Source organism: Myodes glareolus, chromosome 19 (assembly GCF_982192425.1).
Source record: "Myodes glareolus chromosome 19, mMyoGla1.1, whole genome shotgun sequence".
Lineage (NCBI taxonomy): Eukaryota > Metazoa > Chordata > Mammalia > Rodentia > Cricetidae > Myodes > Myodes glareolus.
The window spans coordinates 43,273,672-43,291,089 of record NC_142044.1 but is presented as its reverse complement, the minus strand read 5'-3'; the positions used below and the strand labels follow the sequence as shown (position 1 = coordinate 43,291,089).

Genomic DNA, 17,418 nt, shown 5'->3' with positions numbered 1-17,418 from the left:
GTAACCCAGACCCAGAGAGACAATTATCACATGTACTCACTCATAAGTGGTTTTTAAACATAAAGAAAAAAAAACAGCCCACAGATCACAATCCCAGAGAACATAGACAACAGTGAGGACCCTAAGAGAGACATACATGGATCTAATCTACATGGGAAGTAGAAAAAGACAAGATCTCCTGAGTAAATTGGTAGCATGGGGATCTTGGGAGAGGGTTGAAGGGGAGGGGAGAGGCAGGGAGGGAGCAGAGAAAAATGTAGAGCTCAATAAAAATAATTTAAAAAAGAAAAAAAATGTCATTATATGTCTGCAAAGAAGGGGTGTGATGGAAACTTGGGTCATTTTTGACCGCCAGAGTCCCTGGAGAATTCTGGAGGGAGGGAGACCAGAAGGTCTTATAAAGATGCCCGTGAGAACTGTGTCACTAGAATTGATCTGTTTTTGTCCCTGTTAGTGATGTGCTGGCCTTAATGCCAGGTTTCTCTAAATGCCGAGTTCTCTGTATGTATGCAAAGTCAGTCCTTCTCTGTCGCCTAGGGCAGCAGTCCTAAGGTGGCGTAAGTCTGCTGCAAGATGAGTATTTTCCTACAGGGTGGGCCTTCTGCTGTGTTGCAGCCCCGTGATTTGCTGCACTAAATGCAGGACCACACTGCAGCCAGAGAGAACAGCAAGAAACTTCCAGCTTGGAGCCCTCCCAGGTTGTGCCCTGTGGGTCTATTTATTGGTTGCTAATTAGTGCCCTTGCTCTGTGGTCAACTAGAACTATGTGGCAACCATCTTCCATGAGTGGGTCCTTCTGGAAAAATCTTAGCCCTGTGATTGGTTTAGAGAAGTCCATAGCTTGCACTCAGTACGTGTGCTCGATAGTTTTATGTCCATTTGATACAAGCTGGAAGTTTCTGAGAAGAGGGAACCACAGCTGAGAAAAGGCTTCTTAAGTTCAGGCCATCGGCAAGTTTGTAGTGTGTTTCCTTACTATGTGATTGATGTTGGAGGTCCAGGGAGAAGAAAGCAGGCAGAACAAGGCAAGAACAAACCAGAAAGCAACAGTCCTTCATGGCTTCTGGGTCAGCTCCTGCCTCCAGGTTCCACCTGTTAAGCTCCTGCCCTGACTTCCTTCGAAGATGAACCATGATATGGAAGTGTAAGCACAATAAACCCTTCCCTCACCAAACTGCTTTCGGTCACAGTGTTCATCGCAGCAATAGAAACCCTACCTAATGACGTCCGGGCCAGAGTTGCAACTGAGGGCCATGTTGGGGTTCATGGACCTACTGAAGCCAGGGTCTGTGCTGATATCTGATGTTCCTGTTACCATCGAGGGCCATACAGACACCCGAGATTGAGGGCCATGTGGGTGTCTGAGGGCCATGCAGTGGTGATATCCAGATCCAGTTGCTGCTGAGGACCGTGTTAGAGTCTGTGGTCCTACCACCGCTGGGGTCTATGCTGAGGTCTTAGTTCTGCATTGCTACCAAAGGTCACAAAGAAGCCCATCCCTAGACTACAGTTCTGCCCTCCTGAACCTCCCCATCATCAGAAAGTACCGAGAGATGCATGAGAAATGGACCCATGACTGTGGAGAGTACCCAGTTTATCCCTTCTCCACAATTCAATGAAAAGCAATATTCCTACTTTTGAGAGCTAGCATTCTGATACCACAACAGTCAGAGCTGTGTCCCCTTTACTTGCAATTTCAAGCCCGACTGAAGCCTCATCTCTATGGCCTTCTTTCTTGGCTCTATTTGTATCTCAGCCAGGCCAGCATTGCTGCTGGCACTATCAGCTCCTGTCCATGAGTCATCAGCAGGGTGGTGCCTGGCAGGCATCGTGCCTGATGGGTAGTTTTATCATGAGGGGCCACAAGCCAGAAAATGCTCTTACAATTTCGGGCACTGTGTCTATGAGGCCCAGGCCTTGTGTCTGACTGTGTCTCTCAGCTGTGCGGCTGGTGACTGAATGCACACAGCTAAGGACAGCTGAGACCCATCCAAACTTGGCTACAAGAAGATCTCTAGGTGAGTTGGGAATCATCTCCTCCACATGTTTATCCTCTCAAGGGCTCTGGAGGAGGAGGGTTATGGCCACATTTTATGGAAGAGCTCAGCAAGGCTAGACACAGACAATGGTGCAGGTCACAAACTCAGTAGCATGCATGACTGGACTTACAGTCAGAATGGGGTCTGTCTGTTTCTCCTTCCTCCACTGCTGTCAGCTCAGGAGAGGGTGTGGGATCCCTCAGATGGGATGACCGCACTGCCTGGACTCTGACCCTGCTTGCAGGTCAGCCTGAGACATGACCAGAGGCCCTAGAAAGAAGGCAGCTATTGACTGTGCTAGCCGTTTTTGAAGAGCTACAAAACAGAAAACGGATGGAAGTTGGGATTGGGCCCAACCTAATGTGTGGCACAGACACCCAAAGCTGTTCTTGGGGTACTGCTGCTGCACCAATGGGAATAAGGATTTATTAAGGGGTAGAGGATGACTAAGGGGTGCTGGCTCATGTGGTCTTTGTGGACTATGCTATGTCAGGCACTGTGGAGAAACTGAGGCATAGCAGAGCGTGACTTGCCTAGGTTGCCTGGACAGAGGCTGAACAGGTGGGTGGGAGGCTACACTCCTTGTCATCAGATGCCCTCTGCCTAGTCTGTGGGAGACAGAGGAGGAAACCAAGGCTGTCCTGTGTGTGCAGGTGTGGAAGGGACCCAGGAAAGGGACTGAGAGTGGGCTCAGTGCAGAGTCCCCAGGACCATCCCACCCTGGTAGACGGAGCTAGGATTGGCTGCCCCGCTGAGCCCCCATCAGGCTGCTCTCCACCTGTGGGTACTGGGAGGCTGTGCAGCGGCATGGGAGACACTGATCCCTCGGATGACAAAAGTGTGGAGAGAAGGTGGAGGACCAGTGTGGACATGCCACTGGTGAGAAGGCAGGGAAGGTTCTCCAGAGGGAGGTGCAGACGGGCCCCGCCATGTAGGCGAGGTGAAGAAGGTCACAAATGGCACAGACTTTATGGGTCATTGGAAGAATAGAGTGTGCTATCCTTCAGGAAGCCTTAGAGTAGCCAGGGTTTGGAGTGTATGAGCCCCCGCCACCTCCAGCTGTCACGGCATGTGCCTTCACCCTCCCTGCAGCTGTCACTGCACATGCCCTCACCCTCCCTGCAGCTGTCACTGCACATGCCCTCACCCTCCCTGCAGCAGTCCCTGCCCTGCCCTCACTCTCCCTGCAGCTGTCACTGCACGTGCCCTCATGCTCCCTGCAGCAGTCCCTGCCCTGCCCTCACTCTCCCTGCAGCTGTCACTGCATGTGCCCTCACTTTCCCTGCAGCTGTCACTGCACACGTCCTCACTCTCCCTGAAGCTGTCACTGCACACCTCACTCTCTCTGCAGCTGTCACTGCACACCTCACTCTCCCTGCAGCTGTCATTGCACCTGCTCTCACTCTCCCTGCAGCTGTCACTGCACGTGCCCTCACTCTCCCTGCAGCTGTCACTGCACACCTCACCCTCCCTGCAGCTGTCACTGCACGTGCCCTCACTCTCCATGCAGCTGTCACTGCACGTGCCCTCACTCTCCCTGCAGCTGTCACTGCACGTGCCCTCACTCTCCCTGCAGCTGTCACTGCATGCCTCACCCTCCCTGCAGCTGTCACTGCACGCCTCACCCTCCCTGCAGCTGTCACTGCACATGCCCTCACTCTCCATGCAGCTGTCATTGCACATGCCCCCAGAGTGTCACTGCACACGCCCTCACTCCCTGCAGCTGGGAGCTGATCACTGCCCCTCTGCTGCCTGACATGCAATCTGAGCACACTCACTCACTTTCCCCATCTCTGAAGGCAATGTGAGCACAAGAGAACATGAAGTTCTGCACATGAACTGTTAGCTAGTCCACTTGTGGCATTAGGGGTTGCACTCAGGGCCTCATTCACACTGAGGGGGCTTTCCACCACAGAACTGCAGCCCCCAGACTCGGGGCTGTTTGTTCTTTGTACTATGGTCTCTATGAGAAGCCTCAGCTGGCCTCAAACTGTCAGCATCCACCCTCCCTCAGCCTCTCTGTGCTGAGGTTACCTCATGCACAGTCAGATCTGCTGTTTCAGGCTACTGTGCACTAGGAAGTCTAAGGAGAATGCCCACCCTTGTGCACTGCCCGTGTGAATGTGGGTTTGGTGTGGGAGAATTGTCTGTATTCTGTCAATCATATTTTAATAAAACACTGATTGGCCAGGCAGGCAGTATCGGCGGGAAAGCCAGACAGGAAGTAGGGGTGGAGCAAAGAGACTGGGAGTTTTCTGGGACACAGGAAGCTCTCTAGCCACTCCTACGCAGACAACTGAAGAGGCAGCATGTAACTTGCCCAGCTGAGAAAGGTACGGAGCCATGTGCTAAAGTAGATAAGGATAATGGGGTAATATGTGTCATAAGAGCTAATAAGTAGCCTGACCTAATGAGCCAATCAGTTTATAACCTTATGGAGTCTTGTGTGTGATTTTCTTTGTTGCTTGCCGGCTGTTGGGGTACTGGGAGGGACAGAAACCCCAACAAGCCAGCCCTTCATGTTACATATGGTGCCCAGACGTGGATAACTGAATCCACAGAAAGCCTGAGAAAGCTTGGAAAAGAATAGAGTAAAGCATGGCTTCTTGGTGGCAGCAATTTCTCAGGTCTACTTTGCTTGCTAGAGGCAAGCAAGCACTCTCATCTGAGAGAGGCTTCCTGACTCAGCTTCAGCTGCAAAACCTTGCAGCTCTTTAAAGAGGTCCTGCCACAAAACACTTAAATGTTGTTGATGACAAGCTGAACGCATTCTTTTCAGTTTTCAGCTGTAGCAGGAGAAAAGCTGTGCTGTTTTAAAATGCCGGCTATCTGGGCTGTCCTGCCAGAGCAAACTCTGACTCTTTCAGGCAGGCAGTCCGACTGAGTGTGGTCTGTGAGCAGAATGCTGCAGCTTGCTAGCAAGGACCTTGAAACGCCATAGAGTTGTGGCAGTGAACACAGCTCTGGCTGGTACCTCAGCCTTGAGGCTGAAAAGCTAAGGAATGAGCTGGATCTAGCCGTCAAAGCCACAGCTCTCCATATTGCTTAGTAAATTAAAGACTCATATGGTCAGAAAAAGAAAAATATACAGTAAAGAGAGATTCAAAGAGGAAGAAAACCTCTAAATGGTTTACAGTGTGTATATGCAGGCTAAAAGTGAAAGTTCTTAAAGTTAAAAGGAAAGAAAGAGAGTAGTTGGGTGTGGTGGTACACACCTTTAATCCCAATGCCTGGAAGGCAGAGGCATATTGACCTCTGTGACTTCAAGGGGTAGAGGTAGATTGACCTCTGTGACCTCAAGGTGTGGTAGTACACGCCTTTAATCCCAATGCCTGGGAGGCAGAGACAGATCTCTGTGAGTTCAAGGTGTGGTAGCATACACCTTTAATCCCAGCACTGGGGAGGCAGAGACAGGAGGATCTCTGTGAGTTCAAAGACAGCCTGGTCTACAGTGTTATTCCAGGACAAAGATATACAAAGATCCTGTCTCAAAAAGTAAAAGTAAAAATAAAAGAAATAGAGGTTAAAATAAAGCCACATAAAGATGGAAAATGCACAGAGAATCTTCATACTGTATGCTATTATGCTCTCTTTAAATTGTTTGATTGCTGAGGAAGGAGCAACAACTGCTAAAAGACTTTTGTTTATAAATGCTGCAGAATTAATCCAAGATAGACATTTTGAAAATACCTTGGCTTCAAAACTGAAGTCAAAAGGTTTGTTACTTTGGAGAAGAGATTTTGCTTGTGTTTCCACAGAAAATGAGAGCCTCTGGATTTATTCAGAGTTAAGAAAATTCATCTTTGGCCAAGGGAGACCACCTGAGCAATCTCCGGTAGGAACAGATGGCCCAGATGTCTGAGTTCTACATACAGAACGGATTCAAGGCACTGCCTGAGATGATCAGGTCTCACAGGATACTCCAGTCAGGACTTGATTATAACTCTAAATTTTCTTTAGGTCCCCATAAGATCATCAGCGCCCCCAACCAGCAGGAAGTAGCCTGAAATACTACGCCCATATTCCCAACAAATGGACTATGGGTATTTTCTTTTGTTTAAAAAAAAAAGAGGGAAATGGTGTGGGAGAATTGTCTGTATTCTGTCAATCATATTTTAATAAAACACTGATTGGCCAGGCAGGCAGTATCGGCGGGAAAGCCAGACAGGAAGTAGGGGTGGAGCAAAGAGACTGGGAGTTTTCTGGGACACAGGAAGCTCTCTAGCCACTCCTACACAGACAACTGAAGAGGCAGCATGTAACTTGCCCAGCTGAGAAAGGTACGGAGCCATGTGCTAAAGTAGATAAGGATAATGGGGTAATATGTGTCATAAGAGCTAATAAGTAGCCTGACCTAATGAGCCAATCAGTTTATAACCTTATGGAGTCTTGTGTGTGATTTTCTTTGTTGCTTGCCGGCTGTTGGGGTACTGGGAGGGACAGAAACCCCAACAAGCCAGCCCTTCATGTTACATGGGTTATCACACATTATTTATCAACAATGAGCCTTAAGTTATGAAAAAGTTAAATGTTGACCCTGTGATCCAATCATTTTGTTTCTAAAAGTATCTAACAGGAAATAACCCTCAGTGCAGAAGATTTTTCAAGAGAATATTCATTCGCTGATGTTCACAAGATGATTAAGAAACTAAAGCTGAACATTTAGAGAGAGCAGAGGTCTGGATGTGCCAGAGCAGGGACAGAGACAGGGTCTAACAGAACTCTAGCCCTGGTGGTATACAGATTCCTGCCGAACAAGGAAGGTGTGAACTTTAGGAGAACACTGTGGCACCCGTGAATTTAACCCCGGTCATATGGCACAGGCCCTGATGTGGGTGAGAAGCCCCTCACAGTCACACAGAGAGGGGAGGAGATGCTGCTGTGTGCCTTAGAGAGTGGAGAGTCATATCTAAAAGTTGGGGTGCCATCAGGACATCTTGGAGTCAAGTCTCTGCCCTAGCATTACTGTGAAATTGGGGAGGGGGTCTTCCCTCTGCTTTACAATGGGACTCACAGGATGCCTCATCTCATGGAGGATTTGGTTCCCTGATGAGGTGTGTCTGAGGAGCCCTCTGCGTCACAGACATACAGTACGTATTTGCTATTATCGTCACTTCCCATGTGGTCCCATCTCGTAGTTGACAGAACACCTCTTCCCATGTCTCCTCTATATAGATTACATATTGTTTTCCTTCATGGCTATGTCCCTAGCTGGCCACATTCTCCATGAACAATACAGGGCATGAGGGCTCTGACATGGCGAGGGTGAGGGGAGAGGGTAGACCAGATGACTGACTTCTGTAAGCAGCAGTGCAGGGCCTACAGGAGGAGATGCATTCTGGATGTCAGTTGTTTGATCCTTTACCCCCACTCTGGTGGAACCACTGGGCCTCTGTCCCCTCCCACCTGACTTCCCTCAGCTGTCCCCATTGCACCTTACAGTTGTTTTTCTACTCCCTCCAGCCTGGACACGTGAAGAGCTGTGAGGAAAACCTATCTGAAATCCAATGGCTGGTGCTGAGGACCCAGACGCCCTCACGGCTCTGTCAGGTAGCTAAGTTCCACTTCTCTGACTGCCTCCAGATCACAAAGGCTCCAAAACAGGAAGAAATGTCGCATCTTTTACTTGTCCAAATCAGGTCCCTTTGGTCTTAGTGGTTCACCTAAGTGTGGTGATTGTGTATATGAGTGTGCTGCCTGTTCTTACTAAAAGATATCCCCAGATGCTCGCGGATTTGAGCGCTTGGTCTCCAGTTGGTGTTGCCATTTGGAGAGGTTATGGAACTCACAGGCCATAGAGCCTTACTGGAGAAAATCCATCCCTGTGTGTGGACCTTTAGAGTTTATAGCTCAGTTGACTGCAGTATGCAAGGTTTAATCCCGGTACTAGGGAGTCTGAGGTAGGTGGGTCTCTGTGAGTTTGATGCCAGACTGTTCTACACAGTGAGTTCCAGGCTGGCCAGTGCTACATAGTGAGACCCTGCCTCAAAAATAAAATAAAATATAGCTAAATAAAATAGAGTTCATAACCTTGCCCCTTCCAGTACATTCTATGATTCTTAGGTGCAGTGGACATGTGATCTCTCCATTTCCAGCACCTGCTTCTGCCCCTTCTCTGCCACTCTGGGCATCTAACCCTGTGGAGCTGAAGGCCAAATGGATCTTCATTAACATGCTCCTGCGGTGGTGTTTATGATGACTGCAGAGAAGTCATATCCAGCAGGTCTCACCAGAGAGTGGGTGAAGAACCTGACTCTCTCTCTCTCTCTCTCTCTCTCTCTCTCTCTCTCTCTCTCTGTGTGTGTGTGTGTGTGTGTGGAGAGAGAGAGAGAGAGCAAGAGAGAGAGAGACTAGAGAGAGAGAAGGGAGAGAGAGAGACTGTGTTTGTGTGTGGAGGGAGAGAGAGAGAGATGAGGGAGAGACTGTGTGTGTGTGTGTGTGTGTGTGTGTGTGTGTGTGTGTAGAGAGAGAGAGAGAGAGAGAGAGAAACTAGAAAGAGAGAGAGGAGGGACAGAGAGACTGTGTTTGTGGAGGGAGAGAGAGAGATGAGGGAGAGACTCTGTGTGTGTGTGTGTGTGTGTGTGTGTGTGTGTGTGTGTAAAGAGAGTGTGTATATGTGTATGTGTGTGTGGAGTATATATAGTAAATATTTGCTGCATATAATATGCATACATGCAAGGAATGAGAGAGACTTCTAACTATGGACTAGAAATGAATTGAACACTGTAAGAAGAGCCCCAGCGGTCAGTGTGGCAGGAGCCTGGAAGGCAGTCCTGCTGAGAGCAGTGCAGAAGGGTGCAGACTGGCTCATGCGATTTCAGAGGGATGCAAGGACTTTATTGGCAACTGAGCTAGAGGTCATGTTTTCTGTCCATATTCTGAGAACTTACAAAAGACTAAATTAAAAGGCAATGGACTGATTATTTGGTGGGGGAAAGCTCAATAGAGCATGATACGGAGTCTCTAGAATGACTATTAATAGTGACTCTGTGTGCAGGTCTACAGTGAAATGGGGCAGTAGGAAATGACAAATGTTTGACACTTTGCACTGGAGGCCAAAGGACACTAGGAATCTCAATGTCACAGAATGGCTGTGAGGGGTTGGGGACATAAACAGGAGGCTCCTGCCCTTCAGTAGAGCAGTGGGAGGGGGCAGTGGTGACAGGTCCCCAACCAGCTGAACTCCAGCTTCTGAAGGGAGAAAACCAAAGCTTTCTTGCTCCTGGAAAGACATTGTTTCTATGAAAAAAAGATGCATTCTGGTGTGGTTTATTGTGACAAGGGTCCATCCCAAGCTAACAGTCAAACCTGGTGCGCTGTCTGTGGATACTGCCTGTGGAGTCATGAAACATGCAGGAGTTAAGTGGTCACGGATGCTCTCCACGGTGTCAGAGTGCCCTAAGTCAGGAAACAACCTGAGCCCCTCCCACGTTCAGTAGACACTGACATTGATTCCATATTGTTTAAAATTCTACCATTGACACAACGTGCAAATGGAGAACCCATTAGTGGCTTGAAAGTCGCATTTGAAGGCACGGGTGCCACAGTGTTTGACCTGTCAGAGGCTCGCGGTAGATGTAACAAGGGACTTCAACAAAAGGTCTGTGAGTCCCCTCAGCCATAGAAGCCCATGTCCATGATGAACATATGGATAGTGGTCCAAATAAGCACCCTCATCCTGGTGTGCAGAGGGAGCAGGGTCACTACATTTGCACATGGTGCTTCCTCTGTATGCGTGGAGAAGTCTGAGTAAGAAATAGATGGAGGGAGAGATGGACACAGAGACACGTGTGTAGATAAGATAGATAATAAAATGACGAACAGATGATAGAGAGTGGACCTCTGGTATCTCACTGTCATAAGGACACCAGTCCCATTGTCTCCATATTCATGGCATCATTTTGTCTTCATTACTTTACGTCATTAAAGGTTCAGTCTCCAAAAACAGTTGCTGAGCTAAGGGCTTTTACATATGGATTTGGGAGACATAATTGAACCACCAACCCTGGAGACCCCATTAGGAACCATGGGCAAATACTCGGGAACACGGCATCTGGCCTCCTCCTGCTTCTTGCCATTTAACCATGCTGTCCTCTAACCTCATTCTTTTCTTGGTAAATAGAGGCAGGACACCTTGTGAAAGAAGTCACTGATTTCCTCACAAAAGCACTCAGCAGAGAGGATCTGGAGCATCTGATAACTGAAGATGGAGCCTGGAAGGCGTTTGTGGAGGCAGCAGAGTTGTCAAGGTTACCTGCATAGTGCACCCAGCATTGTCCACCAGACCATGAGGATGAGGCTTTTCCTGGGCAGGCATACCCACTCTAGGCAGTCCCAGGGGTGGGGTTGTGGACATTCCTTCTCAACAATCCAGGAGGAGTGAGTCTACATGTTATTCCTTGGTGGACATCACCTCAGGTTTATTGAAGATGTTGCTCAAGGTGCTGGGACCATTTCTGTCATCTACCAGTTCTGTGACCTCGGCAAGATAGTTAGCACTTCCTGAGTTTCACCACCATGAGACTGCAGTGTGAGAAAATAAGATCATGTGTGTGGAGCTCTCTGCATGTGACCAGTACACAGTGGAAGCCCCTGAAAGTCATCACTGAGAGCTACTTTAGAAATGGGAAGAGAGGGGACTGGAGAGATGGCTCAGAGGTTAAGAGAACTGACTGCTGTTCCGAAGGTCCTGAGTTCAATTCCCAGCAACCACATGATGGCTCACACCCATCTATAATGAGATCTGGTGCCCAGAACACTATATATACGTAATAAATAAATTTAAAAGAAAAGAAATGGGAAGAGACCAGGGCTAGGAGTCTCCTATAGGACTGAGGAATCAAGAACTTATTACAAGACAAGTGAGAAAAGTCTAGATATGATCAGCCATGTCTCCAGATTCTGTCTCGGTCACTCCCCTTCCACCTGAGGAGCTGTGACAACAGCAGGGTCCTCTGTGGGCTGAGGAGACCGAGAGACCACAGTGCAGCTGCACAGAGCTGGGCTGACCCTGACTGTCCCTACTGAGATCTGGAGCCCCAGCTGTGTTCACTAGGAAGTGGAATGTAGGCTGATAGAACGTGATGGTGACAGCCTGGGATGAATAGCAGGTCAGGGAGGGGAAACCAAGTGCCAGCTCCCTTCCCTAAGCCCAGAGAGACCATGACTAGGGTCTCAGCCAGGGTTCAGGAGATACTGTGAATGACCCTAGAACGGAGGTGTAGGAAGAAGGCAAGGACATCAGGGAAGGATGGAGGAATTGGAAGCACAGAGAAGAGGATGGTCAGGGTAAGAGAAGGGACATTTGTCCCCTGCTCTGGCTTCATCTTCATGGATGTGCAGGCCTGTGCCCAGGTGTGCCCTCCACACACTGCCTTTGCTTAAAGTTCCCAGGTGTTCTTTGTGACCTGCTTCTGTTCTGCATGGCGCTCCCTGAAAATGAGGAAGGACATGTGGCTAGAGATAGCTTCAAAATTCAATGTGGTTGGAGGATGATTCATGTAAATCTTAGAATCTAAGGGGACCCCCATGTCACCGTAGCAGAGGAAAGTGCTTCCCTTATTGCCTTGTCCAAATTCAAGGCATATCTGGCCTACTGCTTACTGCTCTCCAGGCTCCTTGCATCCTTGCCCATGGCGTTGCTGTGTTCAAATGTGATGCTGATACCAGCTGTGGTGTCTGTTAGCCTGGTGACCTCTGTCTGCAGGACCCTGAACTAGACCTGCCAGGTGGTGGGTCAGGACTGAGTGAGGGGTGGGAGTCAGTGTGGAATCAAGGTTAGAGGCAGCCGATCTGTCTCAGTAACCTGGAACTTGCACTGATCTTGTGAGCTCCAACAAACGGAGGGAAAGGGCTTTGGGCCTCTGCATAGAGCAGGCAGCAGGCAAATGATCTGGAAGGCCTCTTGTGGCTCTGAGGGTTTGTTTGGGGGTTAATTTTAAATTCTCAGGAATAGCTAAATGACAAAGTCTGATAAAAGAGTCCCAGTGAGTCTTCTTTTTTGCTGTCATTTTGTTTTGTTTTGTTTTTCGAGACAGGGTTTCTCTGTAGCTTTGGAGCCTGTCCTGGAACTCGCTCTGTAGACCAGGCTGGCCTCAAACTCAGAGATCTGCCTATCTCTGCCTCCCAAGTGCTGGGATTAAAGGCGTGTGTTACCACCACCTGGTGAGCCTTCTTTTTATATTTGATACCAGCTATTGATGAAGGACTACTCTAAACCAACCAGGATTGAGAATTTTCAAGAACAATCATAGAACTCACATATAGGATAGTTATCACATAGTAAACAAAACACAGAGGGTTAAAAATAAACCAATGGAAACATCCACCAGATGGAAATGAGAAATATTCAGGCTTGAAGTTTCTTCTCCTTAGGATACAATGTTGTCCTGCATTGAGTGTGTGACAAATCACATAACCACTGCTCACCAGGAAATCACATGACCACTGCACACCAGGAAATCACATGACCACTTCACACCAGGAAATCACATGACCACTGCACACCAGGAAGCCCACCCTAGGAAAGAATCTTCATTCTGAAGTAGGTTTAAGAAGCCAGGAGGGCACTGCTCAGGACTGTTGACCTAGGGAACAGAGGTGGAGCCACTCTGCACACACGGGGAGCTGGGGACTTACAGACACAGGGCAGGGGGGCAGGACGGCAGATCCCTTACAAGGAAACCAACAACAGATCAATTCAGTGACACTGGCCTCAGGGGACTCTTCCTAAAGTCAGTGCTTTGGCCTCCAGGTCCACTGCAGGTCAGAAATGGCACCAAAGTTCCCACCACACCTCATATCTTTCAGGTTGAGCATTTTTATAAGAAATTCTTGGGAACAGCTCCTGCATTTCCCCACTTTGAAGTATTTGCAGATATTTAGTAAAGTTTCTTACAGATGGGATCTGAATCTACCCAAATGTTGACACTGTACAGGAGATAGGGGGAGGGGGTTATGCAAAGCTTCTAAAGCAATTGTGCTGCCCCTGTGTGTGGAGCTTTGGACTGCTCAGGTTTGGAATCCTTTCAGATCCTTTTTTAAAATATATATATATATATATATATATGTATGTATTATATATTTATATGTATATAAAATATATATATGTATATATATTATGTATACAATATTCTTTCTGTGTGTATGCCCTCAGGCCAGAAGAGAGCACCAGACCCCCTTACAGATGGTTGTGAGCCACCATGTAGTTGCTGGAAATTGAACTCAGGACCTTTGGAAGAGCAGGCAATGCTCTTAACCTCTGAGCCATCTCTCCAGCCCCTGATGAATCCACTCTTGGCATGCAGTTTATGTATGGTCCATTGCAGAGCTCCCCAGGCAAGCACAGGCATTCCTGCATGCTGGGTTCTGTATGGGCTGAAGATGACTTCCCAGCTGCTGGTAGCAGAAAGAAGACTCCTGGGAAATGTGGATCCTTCACAGCACACACAGTTCTCTGAGCTAAAAAGTATTTGCTCTAATCGCACATCTCTGTGTTCATCTACAGGGCTCCCACAGATAATGATGACATTGACCGTGAGTGGAGGCATCTTATCAAGAGTCTCTCACTACAGTGTCTTGACTCTACATTACACACAGACCCCTATGTTCATGTATGAGGTACCAAATGTTCATGGCAGACCACAAAATTGGATATCTGTAAAAATCATTGCCCATTGGGTTGGTAGTATAGAAGTGAGGTTTGTACAAGCTTTTAGCTTCAGAAAAATAACTGTTTTCTTCATGCACTTGACCTCTTCCGTCACAGTGAGCAGGAAGCTGCCCTGCATGATGTTCTGGAGAAGCATTTAGCCCAGGAGCCCACAGATGAAAATGATGAAACTGAAAAGAGGCAGCAGAAGGAGAATTTTCTGAAAGAATTTCCTGAGTTGAAAAGGAAACTTGAAGAACACATCAGGAAGCTCCGAGCTCTGGCTGACCATCTTGACCAGGTGCACAGGGGCTGCACCATCTCCAGTGTGGTGTCCGGCTCCACCAGCATCGCCTCTGCACTCCTTTGTTTAGCAGTGGGATCCATTACAGGAGGGGCCAGCCTGCTGCTCTCAGCAGCTTCCTTGGGGCTGGCAGCCAGTATAGCTAGTCTCACCACCACCATTGTGGAAGAGTCAAGCCGACTGTCAGACGAAAGTGAAGCCAGTCGCCTGGTGGGAGCCAGCATGAACATACTGAACAAGATTATGAAGATCGTGCCTATAATCACAGTCAAACTTGGTAATACGAGCTTGACTTTAGTCAGGACTTGGAAAGCCTTCAAAAAGCAGATTGACGCCGTCCGGACAGCCAAAGCCAGCTCTCACTTAAGAGCAAGGGCTGCAGGACGCATCCCTGACCAAGGCTCAAGGCATGTGGGGAGGACATTACCCAGCCCTGCTCTCCCAGTGACAAGAGGAGCCAGGATTAGAACAGTAGGCTTTACCAGTATCATCCTCGCACTGGATGTGTATCGCCTGGTGACTGACTCGATGGATTTGTACAACGGAACACCAACACAGTCGGCTACAGCACTGCGGGACCTGGCTAACAAGCTGGAGGAGAAGCTGCAGAGCTTTGAGCAGATCCACAAGGCTCTTCAGTCAGACCTGCCTCAGTGATCCCTCACACCGCAGTTAGCTTGAGGCATGCCGTTACAAGGGAAATAGCATGAGATCAAGTCTATGGAACTGAGTATTGAGACGTTTGTGTTTCTGTGGTCCAGGACAGCAAGGTCAATGCTGATGGCTGGCGATTCATGGAGAAGACAGGAACTGGAGTCTAAAAGAAGGGGCCAGAGTGGCCTAAAGAGTGGGGGATGGTACTGAGACGTGGTGGGTATGAAGAGAGAGGGCTATGTAGGAACAAGTAAGGAGAAGTCAGGAAACCTGAGGAGGGAGAAAGTCAGCGTGAGAGTTCTGGATATGGAGAAGCCACGGCAGGTGACCACATCCCCTCTCCCAGGGAAAGTGTCCCTAAGACCTCTGGGCTATTCCCCCTAGCATCAGCAGGATCAACTCACCCTGTTTCCTCCAGGCAGTGACCTCTGGAGAGTGATAGTGATGATGATGATATTGATGATGATGATGATGATGATGGGGATGAAGATGATGTTGAGGATGGTGGTGGTGAGAGAGGAAAGATGGAGTTCTTGAGAAGTAGTCAGCCCTCCAGGGGACATGTCACCTGAGAGACCATGACAGCAAAGTGAATGTCTGTGTGCTGTGATGTGTCAGTGGTTGGTTCTAGGGGTAGAGAGTCCAGGCAGATTTACATAAGACGTCAAATAACTTGTGATTTGGAGACAACACATCTGTGACAGGAGACTCAGCCTGTGACCCTCCGTTTCCTCTCATACTGGAGGGAGGTGTGATGGCCAAGACAGTATCTCAGATTAACTGATGCTTGCCCTCTTATATTTATAGACTTGTGTTCAATAAATATTAACCTCCCGGTCTAGATAAATTGAGTATAGAGCAGTCAATTGCGACAGAAGAAGGTGGCATGGGAGCAAAGAAAAGGGCAGGGTCAAGATAGCATACTGTTATCGTTGGTGGAGAGCTATGCACAGTGCCAAGTAGAGGGAAGATGAAAGTCTGGTGGGCTGCCACAGGGCTCAGAAGGAGGAGTTATGTATGGTAAGCAGGATACTGGTGACATTTATCAGAATCAGAATGTGACTACTCTGTTCTACTCAGCTAGCACCAAGGATGCTAGGTGTGTCTCTAACACTGACAGTCCTGCAGTCCCCATGCAAAGCCCACATGCCACTGCAGTGACAGGCCATATAGGGGCAGCAGGTTAGATTTTCTCATGGCCACTCTTGATGCTTAGACTAACATGGCTCTAGTCAGGTCAAGCTGGATCTAACACATTGAGCCTGTCTAATGTTGGCCCACTGGTTCCTCTAGGCATTGGTCTCCTGATTTCCATTTGCCTTTGGGCAACAATCCCACAGCTCTGAAGTGTTGTGACTCAACTCAGGGACACTACAATAAGAAACATATTCTCAGAACCCTTGACAGTCTGAGGATTTCTCTTCTACTGATGATCTGCACTGGTTCAGAATGACTGTCCGCACAGCATGCAGTTTCCTTTCCTATGCTTTGCAGTTCTTGGAGGTTTTGTCTCTCGTGGTTGCTCAGATGTCCAGTTGGTCTGAGCCATGCCCCATCTCTAGGGTGTTGGCTATGATGGAGTGACCATAGTGGCCTGGCACCTGGTGCTGACTCCTCCACCCTCTATGGAGCTAATAGTAACATGAAGCAGAACTAGAAGAGCGCCCATTGGATTGGGATCATATTCCCATCAGCTGACATTTCCTCTGGACCAAAGGCATTGGCAGAGTCTCCAACTCTGAAGAGGCAGATATTTGCACAACCTTCTTGGGGTGTAACTGCTCATGCTGAGCAATTCCCTAGGAGATCTCCAGAACTCTAGACGGCCTGGGCTTTGTTTATGTCCCTGGAGTTAAAGATAGAGGGGTGTGGGGGGATAGAGGATACCCCAAACCCTGCTGTAAGAGTCTGTATCCTCATCCTGACTGATCAAGAGTTTATGAATGTTCCATCCCATTCCTCAGACTGATCAAGGGATCCCCATCTGATAGAGCAGATACCTTGCAGACTTTGATCCACCCATCAGAGATGCCATGAGAGTAAGACAAGGTCGTGGACCCTGTAATAGGGGATACTGGGAACTTCTGGAGGAAGCAATGCAGGGTGGTTCTAAGTAGAGGCAGATTCCAAATGCCATGCTCACCAGCATCAGCAGACCACTGTCTGCATCATCCACTCCAGAGCCCAGGACTGTGTAAGGGATGAGGGGAGGCTGGTGTGCTTGGGGAGAGATGGTAACTCTAACCATAAAATTATTTTTGTTGTCACCTCATAACTGTTATTTTGACACTGTTATGAATCATAATGTAAATATCTGGAATTTCCAATGGTCTTGGGTGACCCCTGTGAAAGAGTTATTTGACCCCCCCCTCCCTAAAGGGATCCCGACCCACAGGTTGAGAACCACTGGTCTACAACATCTGCTGCAGAGAGTGAGGGATAGATGCACGTACAGGTGTCTCCGTAAATCCTATCTCTACAGAGAGACAGCAGAGAGGGGACATCTTGAAAATGTCAGTCTCTCTTGGAGGACAAAAGAGAATCTCTTAATCTGTTCTGAACCGAGCACATAACACACAGTGAGAACCAAAGGGTGCTGGAAAATTGTGATCTGCAAAGTCAAAATGCTAGAACCTTATCAAGCAGCAGTGGTCACCATGCGGTCCATGCCAATGGGTGCAACCACCGTGGGCATTTCCTTTATAATGGACGTGGTCAGCTTTGTAAAAGCTCAAAGCATTTGCAGAGCTGCAGGAGTGGGCTCGGGACCT

At 48.4% G+C, this 17,418-nt stretch overlaps 1 protein-coding gene across 2 annotated transcripts; it reads left to right on the top strand.

The window, feature by feature from the left end:
• Positions 1-1,865: 1,865 nt before the first annotated feature.
• On the top strand, positions 1,866-14,667 carry LOC125395742 (apolipoprotein L3-like). 2 transcript variants are annotated; one of them, XM_048427382.3, is made up of 4 exons: positions 1,866-2,018; positions 7,503-7,589; positions 10,162-10,288; positions 13,807-14,667. In XM_048427382.3, the coding sequence occupies exons 2-4, from the start codon at positions 7,547-7,549 to the stop codon at positions 14,648-14,650; spliced, it is 1,014 nt and encodes a 337-aa protein (XP_048283339.3). In that variant the 5' UTR covers positions 1,866-2,018; positions 7,503-7,546; the 3' UTR covers positions 14,651-14,667. The 2 variants fall into 2 exon arrangements, with proteins under 2 accessions (XP_048283339.3, XP_048283340.3); XM_048427383.3 differs by lacking the exons at positions 1,866-2,018; positions 7,503-7,589 and adding an exon at positions 13,546-13,658 and having other exon boundaries at positions 10,160-10,288.
• The last annotated feature ends 2,751 nt before the right edge of the window (positions 14,668-17,418 follow it).